This window comes from Mustelus asterias, chromosome 13 (genome assembly GCF_964213995.1).
Source record: "Mustelus asterias chromosome 13, sMusAst1.hap1.1, whole genome shotgun sequence".
NCBI classification, from domain to species: Eukaryota; Metazoa; Chordata; class Chondrichthyes; order Carcharhiniformes; family Triakidae; genus Mustelus; species Mustelus asterias.
In genome coordinates, this window is record NC_135813.1 from 3730436 (window position 1) to 3744024 (window position 13589).

Here is a 13589-nt window from a genome sequence, read left to right on the forward strand (position 1 = left end):
TTACTTGTATTTATCACTCACCCGGAAAAACATCTCCTCTTTCACCGCTTCTGCATCCTGATCACCAGCTCCCAGTCGACGTTCTGGATTCTTTCTCAGAAGCTGAACAATGAGGGAGATAAAAATGTGACATGAACTCCTTGTTTACTTACGCTCCTGTTAACCACCTCTTTCAATAGGCTGTATACGGATAGAGAGTTGTAATGCTGGCAGACTGACCTTTCTCATGACTGAAATAGCCGGTGTTGAAAGGAATCGTGGGTAGCGGACTTCTTCATTGACAATACTATCAAATATCTCATCATCATCATCTCCTGGAAAGGGACACTGCAAGTAACCAAAAACACACAATCCACAAGTGAATGGACAAGGCCCAGTGGTGTAAACCAATTCGTGCAACAGAAGAGAAGAAATTCTTTAATTCTTCCATTTTCTTTACTGTATGTTTAAGTTTTGTTAATTGCTGAAAAGTTTCATTCATAAATATGCCAAAAGGAAGCAGGGGTGGCACAGTGGTTAGCACTGCTACCTCACAGCGCCAGGGACCCGGGTTCAATTCCCAGCTTGGGTCACTATCTGTGTGGAATCTGTACGTTCTCCCAGTGTCTGCGTGAGTTTCCTCCGGGTGCTCCAGTTTCCACCAACAGTCCAAAGATGTGCGGGTTAGGTTGATTGGCCATGCTAAATTGCCCCTTAGTGTCAGGGTAAATGTATGGGGTTATGGGGATAGGGCCTGGGTGGGATTGATGTTGGTGCAGACTCAATGGGCCAAATGGCCGCTTCCTGCACTGTAGCAATTCTATGATTCTAAAATAATTTATTTTAAAATTGAGAGCAAATCAGCTTTATTATAGGTGGCTCAAAACTTTGTAATGGAGAGCTGGAGCAGATCATCTATCTTCATTCACAATGTTAATGTTTTTATAAAGCTTAAAAAAATGATGGGATATGAGGAGATACTGGCCTAATGGTAATGTCACTGAACTAATAATCCAGAAACCCAGAATAATGCTCTGGGGACATGGCTTCAAATTTCACCACGGTAACTGGGGGAATTGGAAATCAGTTAATAAATCTGGAATTGAAAGCTAGTCTCAGTCATGATGACCATGAAGCTATTATTGATTGTTGTAAAAACCATCTGGTTCATTAATGTCCTTTAGGGAATGAAATTGGACATCTGGTTTACATGTGACTCCAGACCCATGGCAATGTCGTTGACTTAACTGCCCTCTGAAATGATCTAGCAAGGGCAATTAGGGATGGCTAACAAATACCCTCGAAGAAAGTCACTGGCAAGGTCAGCATTTACTGTACATCCCAAATTGCCCTCGAGGTGGTGATGGTGAGCCATCTCCTTGAAACACTACAATCCATCAAAGCTGAATAGTTTGCCAGGCTATTTCAGAGGGCAGTTAGGAGCTGGACCATGCAAGGGAAGCAGGTCTTTTCCATAATGGATATTTGTGAACCAGAGGGATTGTTATGACAATCCAGAAGTTTCATTTATGGCCATTTCTGATACAAACATTTTAATTCCAAATTTATTTCACCAAATTTAAATTCCTCTGCTGCTGAGGTGGAATTTGAGCTTTCGTCTCTGGATTACTAGTTCAGGACTCTAGACGTAACCATTACGCAGCTATATCCAACAATAATATATTGACTGGAATTAATTCATATTCTTAGGGGAACAGAGGAAATTTTCTCCCATTCCTCTGCTTTGTGAATAATCTGTACGTGTGAGAGACAGGCGCCAGATAACACTCCTGCCACTTTCCCTCGTGTTTACTCAGCACTGCACATAGTTGATCAAAAACATGCCATGGGGAAAGGGGCCTCCATAACCTGCGCAAGACACTGCTCTAGGAAGCAAAGATCTCACCTCTCCCACCAACATTTCATAAATAAGAATGCCCAGACCCCACCAGTCAACCGCTCGTGTGTATGAGGTTTCAGTCAGCACCTCTGGAGCCAAGAACTCAGGGGTTCCACAAAAAGTGTCTGTGAGATCGCCAGAACCCATTCCTGCAAAAAGGCACACGGCAATTAAATGCATTAGAGAAAACTTGTAAGTCACAGGTGTACGAGACAACAGTCTAAGAGGGTCACTCAATCCCAGTACTAGGTAGAGTGTTCAATTCCTTCAACAGTATATATATTATATATATATATATGTATAGAATCAGTCCAATGTGACAAAACCTCAGTATGGACTGCCAACAGATCATTAAGGTGATTGACACACACAAAAATTTTACGCAATGGAGTAGTTAGGATTTGCAATGCAGGGATGTCCCAGGAAAAGCAAAGCAAAACTTCAAAGGAAAAAAACAAATTCTGACCCTTGAAGGCAAATCAAGCAAGCTTAAAGAGACCCTAATGAGCGGGAAACCCTGCTCTCACCAGCCGCCAAAGGAAAAGCATACAGCAGGCAGTATTATTAAAGGACAGCAGTTTTTGGTGAAGCCACTCCATGCTTTGGTCCTGTCAAAGTGAAGACGACAACATGAACCATGGTTGCTTCCTGCTGAGCATCTGGCACAGACCATACTTTTCACTTCAGAGAACCCTGGTAAAGAGCTCCATCTTGTGGCCTGACTGAAAACAGGGAAAGCATTCAAAAATCAGCCTTTGGTCAGAGTCCAAATCAACTTCATCTTTCTCTATTCTTATCATTTTGGAAGATCCCTTTTGTCCATTATTTTGAATCTGTGCGCTCTCGTTCTTGATGGTCTCCTGAGGGGGAATAGTTTCCCACTATTTATCCTGTCCATGCCCCTCAGGATCTGGAATCCCTCTATCTAGTCTCCGCTCAGCCTTCTTTTCTCCAAGGAAAACAGTCCCAACCTTTCCAATCTATCCTCATAGCTACAGTTGTTTATCCTTGGAATTATTCTTTTGAATCTCCTCTGAACTAGGCCTGAAGTAGGCCGCACTTTTGAGCGGGCAGCGTCGTTAGTGGGCAGCAGAGTGAGCAGGAGGCAGAGTGAAAGCTGTAGGGCTTTGGCTCACAGGGCTTGGGCGAGCAGGGGTGAGTTAATTCATTTTTTGCTGTTTCTACCTGGTACTGGCAAGGTATCTAGAGGGGATGGGTGTGAAGGCAGTGCAATGTTCCTCTTGCACTATGTTCGAGGTGAGGGACGACGTCAGTGTCCCTGCTGATTATACCTGTGAGAAGTGCATCCATCTGCAGCTCCTCCAAAACCGTGTAAGGGAACTGGAGCTGGAGTTGGAGGAACTTAGGATCATTAGGGATGCAGAGATGGCCATAGACAGAAGCTTCAGGGATACAGTTACTCCGCGGAATGAAAATAGATGGGTGACGGTGAGAGGGGCTGGGAAGAAGCAGTCGGTGCAGGGATCCCCTGTGGTCGTTCCCCTTAGCAATAAGTATTCCGCTTTGGATACGGTTGAGGGGGACGACATACCAGTGGTGAGCCGCAGTGAGAGGATCTCCGGCACTGAGCCCGTCCCTGTGGCTCAGGAGGGTAAGGAGGAGAGCGGGAGGGCAATAGTTATTGGGGACTCGTTAGTTAGAGGGATAGATAGGAGGTTCTGTGGCAGCAAAAGAGACTCGAGGATGGTTTGTTGCCTACCGGATGCCAGGGTCCGTGACGTCTCGGACCGTGTTTTCCGGATTCTTAAGGGGGAGGGGAAACAGTCACAAGTCGTGGTACACATTGGTACCAACGACATAGGTAAGAGAAGGGACGGGGATTTAAAACAGGAATTTCGGGAGCTCGGCTGGAAGCTGAGAGCAAAGACAAAACATGTGGTCATCTCTGGTACGTTACCGGTGCCACGTGATAGCGAGTTGAGGAACAGGGAGAGAGTGCACTTAAACATGTGGTTGCAGGGATGGTGCAGGAGGGAGGGTTTCAGATACGTGGATAATTGGAACACGTTCTGGGGAAGGTGGGACCTCTACAAACAGGACGGGGTGCACCTGAACCAGAGGGGCACCAATATCCTGGGAGGGAAATTTGCTACGGCTCTTCAGGGGATTTAAACTAATTTGTCAGGGGAGTGGGAAAAGGAGTTGTAGTCCAGAAGTCAGTGTTGAGGGTGGTGAGGTATTGGGGAAGGTATCAAGGTCAAGGGTGGGTACCGGTAGACAGGAAGATGGGTTGAAGTGTGTCTACTTCAATGCAAGGAGCATCCGGAACAAGGTGGATGAACTTGGGGCGTGGATTGCTACTTGGGACTACGATGTTGTGGCCATTACGGAGACGTGGGTAGAACAAGGACAGGAATGGTTGTTGGACGTTCCGGGGTATAGATGTTTCAGTAAGTGTAGGGAAGCTGGTAAAAGAGGTGGAGGAGTAGCATTGTTAATCAAGGATAGTTTAACGGCTGCGGAAAAGCACTTTGAGGGGGATATGCACACTGAGGTAATATGGGCTGCAGTTAGAAACAGGAAAGGAGCGGTCACGTTGCTAGGAGTTTACTATAGGCCCCCAAATAGTAATAGAGATGTGGAGGAAGAAATTGCTAAGCAGATTATGGATACGTGTGGGGGTCACAGGGTAGTTGTCATGGGGGACTTTAACTTTCCAAATATTGATTGGAACCTTTGTAGGTCAAATAGTTTGGATGGGGCACTTTTTGTGCAGTGTGTGCAGGAGGGTTTCCTGACACAATATGTGGATAGGCCGACAAGGGGTGAGGCCACATTGGATTTGGTACTGGGAAATGAACCGGGCCAAGTGTTAGATTTGGTTGTGGGAGAGAACTTTGGAGATAGTGACCACAATTCGGTGTCTTTTGTTATTGCAATGGAGGGATAGGGCCGGACGGCAGGGCAAGGCTTACAATTGGGGGAAGAGGTAATTATGATGCGATTAGGCAAGAATTAGGGGGCATAAGATGGGAACAGAAACTGTCAGGGAAAGGCACTGATGAAAAGTGGAACTTTTTCAAGGAACAAATACTGGGTGTCCTTGATAGGTATGTCCCTGTCAGGCAGGGAGGAAATGGCCGAGTGAGGGAACCGTGGTTCACAAAAGAGGTGGAATGTCTTGTGAAAAGGAAGAGGGAAGCTTATGTAGGGATGAGGAAACAAGGTTCAGATGGCTCGACTGAGGGTTACAAGTTAGCAAGGAACGAGCTGAAAAAGGGGCTGAGGAGAGCTAGGAGGGGACATGAGAAGTCCTTGGCGGGTCGGATCAAGGAAAACCCCAAGGCTTTTTACTCTTATGTGAGGAATAAAAGAATGACCAGGGTGAGGTTAGGGACGGTCAAGGACAGTGGTGGGAACTTGTGTATGGAATCAGTAGAGATAGGCGAGGTGATGAATGAATACTTTTCTTCAGTGTTCACCAAGGAGAGGGGCCATGTTTTTCAGGAAGAGAAGGTGTTACAGGCTAATAGGCTGGAGGAAATAGATGTTCGGAGGGAAGATGTATTGGCAGTTTTGAATAAACTGAAGGTCGATAAGTCCCCTGGGCCTGATGAAATGTATCCTAGGATTCTTTGGGAGGCGAGGGATGAGATTTCAGAGCCTTTGGCTTTGATCTTTGGGTCCTCGCTGTCCACGGGGATGGTGCCAGAGGACTGGAGAGTGGCAAATGTTGTTCCTCTGTTTAAGAAAGGGAATAGAAATGACCCTGGTAATTATAGACCGGTTAGTCTGACTTCGGTGGTTGGTAAATTGATGGAAAAGGTCCTTAGGGATGGGATTTACGACCATTTAGAAAGATGCGGATTAATCCGGGATAGTCAGCACGGATTTGTGAAGGGCAAATCGTGCCTCACAAATTTGATAGAATTTTTTGAGGAGGTAACTAGGTGTGTTGATGAAGGTAGGGCGGTTGATGTCATATACATGGATTTTAGTAAGGCGTTTGATAAGGTCCCCCATGGTCGGCTTATGATGAAAGTAAGGAGGTGTGGGATAGAGGGAAAGTTGGCCGATTGGATAGGTAACTGGCTGTCTGATCGAAGACAGAGGGTGGTGGTGGATGGAAAATTTTCGGACTGGAGGCAGGTTGCTAGCGGAGTGCCGCAGGGATCGGTGCTTGGTCCTCTGCTCTTTGTGATTTTTATTAATGACTTAGAGGAGGGGGCTGAAGGGTGGATCAGTAAATTTGCTGATGACACCAAGATTGGTGGAGTAGTGGATGAGGTGGAGGGGTGTTGTAGGCTGCAAAGAGACATAGATAGGATGCAAAGCTGGGCTGAAAAATGGCAAATGGAGTTTAACCCTGATAAATGTGAGGTGATTCATTTTGGTAGGACTAATTTAAATGTGGATTACAGGGTCAAAGGTAGGGTTCTGAAGACTGTGGAGGAACAGAGAGATCTTGGGGTCCATATCCACAGATCTCTAAAGGTTGCCACTCAAGTGGATAGAGCTGTGAAGAAGACATATAGTGTGTTAGCTTTTATTAACAGGGGGTTGGAGTTTAAGAGCCGTGGGGTTATGCTGCAACTGTACAGGACCTTGGTGAGACCGCATTTGGAATATTGCGTGCAGTTCTGGTCACCTCACTATAAGAAGGATGTGGAAGCGCTGGAAAGAGTGCAGAGGAGATTTACCAGGATGCTGCCTGGTTTGGAGTGTCGGTCTTATGAGGAAAGGTTGAGGGAGCTGGGGCTGTTCTCTCTGGAGCGGAGGAGATTGAGGGGAGACTTAATAGAGGTTTATAAAATGATGAAGGGGATAGATCGAGTGAACGTTCAAAGACTATTTCCTCGGGTGGATGGAGCTATTACGAGGGGGCATAACTATAGGGTTCATGGTGGGAGATATAGGAAGGATATCAGAGGTAGGTTCTTCACGCAGAGTGGTTGGGGTGTGGAATGGACTGCCTGCAGTGATAGTGGAGTCAGACACTTTAGGAACATTTAAGCGGTTATTGGATAGGCACATGGAGCACACCAGGATGGTAGGGAGTGGGATAGCTTGATCTTGGTTTCAGATGAAGGTCGGCACAACATCGTGGGCCGAAGGGCCTGTTCTGTGCTGTACTGTTCTATGTTCTATGTTCTATGAACTCTCAACAATTCCTTCACATCCTTCAGTACGGCACCCAGATTATGTCGAAACAGTGTCTTATACAAGTTCAATATGTCATCTTTACTCTTGTACTGAATATCGCTATTAATAAAAGCGAGGATATCATATGCTTTATTAACTGCTCTCTCAACGTCTCCTGCCACCTTCAATGACTTTGTACATACAAACCTTATGATACAATGGTCACTATCTCCTGAATGATCTCCCACTGTTATCTAATCCACTTGGGTCATTGCATTCCCCAGAATGTCAGCCCTCTTTGAACCTGAAACATACTGCTGCAGAAAGTGATCTTGAACACTAAGAGCTCTCGCCCTTCCTGACTCTTTGCACAATTCCTATCCCAGTCTATATTTGAATAATTGAAATCTCCCATTATAATTACCCCTCTCTGTAATTTCTTTGCAAATCTATTTCTCTACATTCTTTCCACTAATTGGCGATCTATAAACTACACTGATCAATGTTATTGCACCTTTTCCATTCCTTACCTCTAGCCAGAGATTCCGTCCTTGCCCACCCCCCCCCCCCCCCCCCCGAAACATCTCTTTTCAGTGCTGTAATACCACCTTTAAATCGATACTCCACACCCCTTTTCTTCCTTTCCCATCGCTCCTATAAACCTTGTACCCAGGACCATACAAGGCCCAGTCTTGCCCTTCTTTGAGCCAGTGTTCCATTATAGCAAAAAGATCACAGTTCCATTTGGCAACCTGTACCTGTCATTCACAATCTTATTAACCGCACTCCATGCATTCACATACATGTTAATCCTCATTTTGGTCTTTTTTTCTTTCCCCCTTTCTCTGATCCCATCTAATCCCTTACTATTGCCGACTGTAGTTCCAAACTCTCCAAGCATCCTATTTACCTTGATACTACTCTCAGATATATCCTCATCAGTTACTATTTTTTTTACTTTCCATTCTTGCTGATATTCCCCTCAGGCTCCCATTCCTTTGCCAATCTAGTTTAAACCCTCCCCAACAAACATCCCTGCGGTGACATTAGGCCCATTCCTGTTAAGATGTAAACCATCCTCCTTGTACAGGTCCCACCTGCCCCATAACTGGTCCCAATGCCTCAGAAATCTAAAGCCTTACTTCATTTCTCCGGCCACGTGCTGAACTATTCAATCTTCCTATTTTTATGCTCACTCGCACATGGCACTGGAAGAGATGCTGAGATTACTGCTCGAGGACCCTCTTTTCAATTCCCTTCCTAACTCCCTAAAATCTGCTTTCAGAACCTCGTCCCTTTTCCTATTTTTGTTATTGATCAAGGTGTGGACCATGACCTCTGACTGTTCGCCCTCCCCAAAAGAATGTTTGCTTGCTTCAAGGGAAACAGACATTTACCTTCTTTGCAGAGCCCAAAGTCACCAATTTTAATATAACCTTCAGCATCCATCAACAAGTTGTCCAATTTCAGATCCCTGAGAGAGATGGAGACAAAAATCAGTTACAGATCTAGTCATGTTTATTGCAGGAGTTACATAAATCACAACATTTTTGGCAAGTCTTCAATCCCTTCCTTGGAAAATGTTTCCAGTTGTGTTTTGTGCAATCGTTGAAAATGGCAATGAAAGTAATTTTTTTTTGTAACACTGACACTGCGAAAGTATAAGCACAGCAAACCACAACAGGCAGTAAAAACAGTACGCAGAATCAAATCTGCAGTTCCTCCAATTGCTCTCTTTTCTCCCAATCTTTCTCAACTTCAGCCAGAAAAATATGAGTTGTTTGATGGAGCTTCCCACTTCCAAGATCATTAAATCTTTGTGAAACTGACTCATGTAACTGGTAGTCCAATCCCTTTTCCTACTCAAGACCTGAGTTCCAGCTCAGCAAAGACATCGCCATCTAGTGGCTGGATGGGAATTGCCATGAATTGCTCAATGATGGCAAATAAACTGCTACAGCAGCCAAAGCAAGGGCGTGAACTTAAAGAGCCTAATGTTCTAATGTGTTACAATCCCAGTTGATGTTTTAACTAGACTGGAAGATCCCAGAATGGAACCTTGGTTCAAAAGACCATAACTTTATTTTTTTTTAAAAACATGGAGAAACTGTGACAGGACTGCTAATTAACAGAAAAAAATTGGATTGTAATACCATCCAATACTCACCCCTCTAGCTTCACAATTACACAGGTTTAACATTGATTACATTGCACATCTTAAGCTACAATGGCCTCATTAACACAGTCTCTTGAGGCATACAAGATGACCTAGTCAAATGCACACTCCTCTTTGAATCCAAGTTAGTGTCTGTGGATTTCTCCTCAGAATCCCCCCCAAATGATTGCCATACGAGTTTCCAAACTCTACTCCCAAAAACACGCTTCAAATCCTCCTCTCATAATAATGCTTTCCCTTGGCTGTTTGCATTCCAAAAATCTAGCCAGGTTTTACAATGGATTATTTTAAACATTGGTTCCGCTCCAGTCTTAACGGTGAATCCAGTCCAGAATTTTACACCAACCCCTTTAAGATTTCTTTGTCTTACCCACTCCCAAGGTCCAGCCAATGATTCCCAGGGATATTTCAATTCACGTTCCACAAGTGTCGTAACATCTCACAAACCTGAAGATCACCTGAGATGTCTTTCTGGCAGCTCAGCCTTCCTCTGAGCTGTCTTTACTGAACAGTCCTCTGTTCTCATACTTTTAACCTCAGACCACCTGGAAACTTCTCATTTCTCAAGTTTCCTTAACTAGCTGCTCTTTAGATAATCATTACTCCATTGTTTGTTTTTCTTATAGCTGAGAGAGATGTTCCCCCTCTAGCCTTCTAAACTAACTGCTGTCGGCAGAGCTGAGAGAGCTGCCTTTTCATTCTACCTTTCTCTAACTGCTCTAGCTTCCAGTTAAAAAACAGAGGAAAGCTATTTTTTATCCTAAAGGCTCCAGTTGCTAAGCAACTATGACTGGTATATTTACATTCCATGCCACAGCTCTCTCCAAGCACGACAGAATCACAGTTGGAACTTGACCAACCCCCAAACATACAAATATCTTTGTCCAGCATGAATCTAACTATAGATCCTTCCAGGCACAGAAACATTAAACCCACCCAAAACTATACCTTATTTCTAATATCTACCAATACAAATATAAAACCTTTAAAGCTACCTTTATTTTCCTAACAAATGAAGCAGTTCAAAAATAACTGAGTTAGTGAAGAGTTAACAAGGCCAATGTATCGATTACCTGTAAACTATATTTTTCTCATGTAGAAATTGCAATCCAAGGATAACACAGGCTGTATAAAACCTGGAGAGATATAACAAAATATCAGTCACTAACTTAAAGACAATTTGATTATAGTAATAAATGCACATAGATTCTTATTAAACTCAGCGCCCTACTCAAACAAGACAGTGACTTTCCCATGAATGACCTCAAACAAAGTTGATTTATAAATTCCATTTGCCACTTGTGTCCTAGCAGCTGTGTGTCTAAGCAGCTTTTTATCTCTTATGATCTCAGTTCTCCATCCTTTTCTGTGAATATTCCTTTGAGATGACAGATGTAAATTTTTATGTTGTTGTGTAGTTAAAGAAAACGGTGCGAGAGAGTCCAGAGTTAAACAAACAGTGGGAAGGCGACTAGAGAAGGGAAGGTATATTAAATTTTATTGGCCCGAAAGTAGAGGCAAAATGGAAAACATGAAAGATTTTTATATTTGGAGAAGTTGAGTTCAAAGAGGTGTTTAAGGACAACAGAATCAGACATGAAAGGGAAAAAGATATTTAAGGAAAAGGATGTTTAACGGAGTGGAATTGTGTGTAGGAAGCTGAGAAACTGTGAAAGTTCTGAATTAGAGGCAGTCGCCCAGTGTTAAGCCAGGAGAGTCTTTGTTTTAGGAAACAGCTGTTTCTGAACCTCCTTTTAGGATTTCTCAGTGTAGAAGTGTCTGGGCAGTTATGAAGTGTACCTTTATTAAAGTAACAACAATCCCCCGACTTGGGTAATGTTTACTAGATTTTTATGGTTAAAATCTATAAGGGTCTGTTGTCAAAAAAGGTAGTTAAATTATACTTTTGACTGAGCATTTTTAATCTTGTCTGCTTAAGTTTTAAAAAAATAAATCTTTTAATTTTTAGAATTCTAAAACCATTACTGGAGTTCCATGCTTCTGAGATCATTTGGTCTTCCTTCTTATTTTCACAATAAAAAAATGTTTATGATCAGCACAACAAACTTCACTCGGGTCGGGCCTGTTCAGTAATAACAACCAGTTGTGGTCATAACACCTTGATTCAACTGATTATCTATCGCTCTTTTGAACATCTCGATCTATTCTACATCCAATATCTTGATATATGCGAATTCCAAATTTTCAAGTTTCACCTAAACGTTTTTTTTTAAAGCTTTAATTTAACATTCCCTTGTTCTGGATTTCCCCATTAGAGCAATCATTCACTAACTTGTAATCTCTCTTAATTACTCCAAACACAAATCTGATCACCTCCCAAAATTTGTTTTCTTTAATTAAAATTTGTTCTTTGCCTCACTGGCAAAGCCAGCATTTTATTGTAGATCCCCAAGTGTCCTCAAGAAAGGTGCTGGTGAGCCGCCATCTTGAACCACTACAGTTCACGTGGTGTAGATACACCTAACAGTGTTTAGGGAGGGAACATAACACATGAGTGGAGACATATCCCAAGTATACTTAGTTTCTTAGTAGCTAAATAATTTCATCCCAGTGTTTGTATGAAGCTAACTCTGGCTATCACTGACAAACTGATCATCTGTTTATTAACCATTAGGTCAGAGAGGTTTTAAAAATTATTGTAGATTTATTTGTGTCACATTAACACTGCAATGAAGTTGCTGTGAGAATCCCCTAGTCGCCACACTCCGGCGCCTGTTCAGGTACACTGGAGGAAGAATTTAGCATGGCAAATGCACCTAACCAGCATATCTTTCAGACTGTGGGAGGAAACTGAGGCACCTGAAAACCCACGCAGACACAGGGAGAATGTGCAGACTCTGCACAGTGATCCAAGTCGGGAATCAAACCCAAGTCCCTGGTGCTGTGAGGCAGCACTGTGCCACCGTGCCGTCCATTTGAGATAAAATAAATCAAGATAGCTGTGATAGAATTGGAAGACATGCTTAAAAATACTTAGGCAAGAGTTAGAAACCAGAAAATACTTTTCCATCTAAAAACTGTCATTCTTTAGAAGTATTGGCAGTTATGACAAGTATGATTGTGCAACAGTCCAATAAAAAAATGACTTGGCACATTCTTGACTCAAGCAAGTATTGCTGTGTATCAAAGTGTGCATTAGATAATGAGTCACAGCTAATTTCTGTAGCTTGCTAATCTTACTCAATATTGTTCATAAAATTTTGCTCTAGAGTTAGAATTACCAATGATTGGGAAGGGAGGTGCTCAAGATTACACTTTAACAACATTAGTGAATGAGACCAATTGCTTTCTCATTTATCCTTTTGTATCTGCATAAATAGCTTGTTTATGCTTCCTTGGTGCTAACATTTTTAAATGACTATTCACCCAGGATGTGATGTGGTTTATATTTGTGGCCCGAACAACAGAGTGGTTTGCTTGGCCACTTCAGCAGGCAGTTTGCCACTGGAGTAGGACTCGAGTTACATAGACCGGAACAGCTAAAAAGGCAGGTTTTCTTCCTTGAAAGGGGCATTACTGAACCAGTGGGATCTGGGCAACAATTCATATTTTAAAAAACTGAATTCAAATTCAAACTGCCTACTTGAATCCATGTTCTTTAGGTTATTAGTTTAGACCTCTGGTTTATAAGTCCAGTAACAGAGCCCCTGTTCAATTGCACCTTTTTTCCATCCCCGAATGAATGGCTTGCCTTCTAATATCCACATCGCAAAGCAATACATGGGATCAGGTCCAAATTCTCATGGACTACTTACCGAGTTTGAAGTTCAGAGAAGACATTGGAACGAATGTGCATCATTAGGTCTCCTCCAGGTGCATATTCCATCACAAAGCAAACATGGTTTGTGGTTTGAAAGCATGCAAAGAGGTTCACAAGGAAGGGATGCTGTGCCGAGCTTGCTGTCTCAAAGATTCGCTTCTCACACATTAGGCTAAAATCGAAGAGAGTAAGACTTAAAAATACAGGAGGATTGAGATGTGTTCAAGAATACTCATTTATGTAGGTTCACATTTCAGCAAAGCAAATAGCAATGTAATGTAACAGCTCGTCACATAACAAAAGGATAATCCTATCTTGAAAAGGTCACTTCATGAACTTCCAGAGGATGTTTGTTTACATAATATACTAGAACTTTTCAACTTTAAAGCACTTCTCCCCCTTTCCACATATAGTTCACAACTGGTTTTCGTTTCACATGATTCTTACTTCCCCCTCTGTAGCTATGCCAATATCTGCATCAAAATCGGGTATGTACTGTCAACAAAAAGCAGGACAAATGCAATCTAGCCAATTATTGCCACAGTCTACTCCCAATCAGAAAAGTGACGGAAGGTATCATTGACAGTGATGTCAAGCGACATGCACTCAGCAAAGTCCTGCTCAATGATGCTCAATTTGCGTTATGTCAG

General features: G+C 42.9%; 1 protein-coding gene across 1 annotated transcript in view; it reads right to left on the bottom strand.

The window, feature by feature from the left end:
- pkn3 (protein kinase N3) overlaps positions 1–13589 on the bottom strand; it is a 54696-nt gene that overhangs the window by 883 nt on the left and 40224 nt on the right. Inside the window, exons 16-21 of the mRNA XM_078227572.1 lie at positions 12935–13111; positions 10232–10294; positions 8380–8456; positions 1886–2028; positions 220–327; positions 22–102 (exon numbers count right to left, since the gene is read on the bottom strand). Coding sequence (XP_078083698.1) covers positions 22–102; positions 220–327; positions 1886–2028; positions 8380–8456; positions 10232–10294; positions 12935–13111 — 649 coding nt within the window. The remainder of the gene's footprint in view (positions 1–21; positions 103–219; positions 328–1885; positions 2029–8379; positions 8457–10231; positions 10295–12934; positions 13112–13589) is intronic.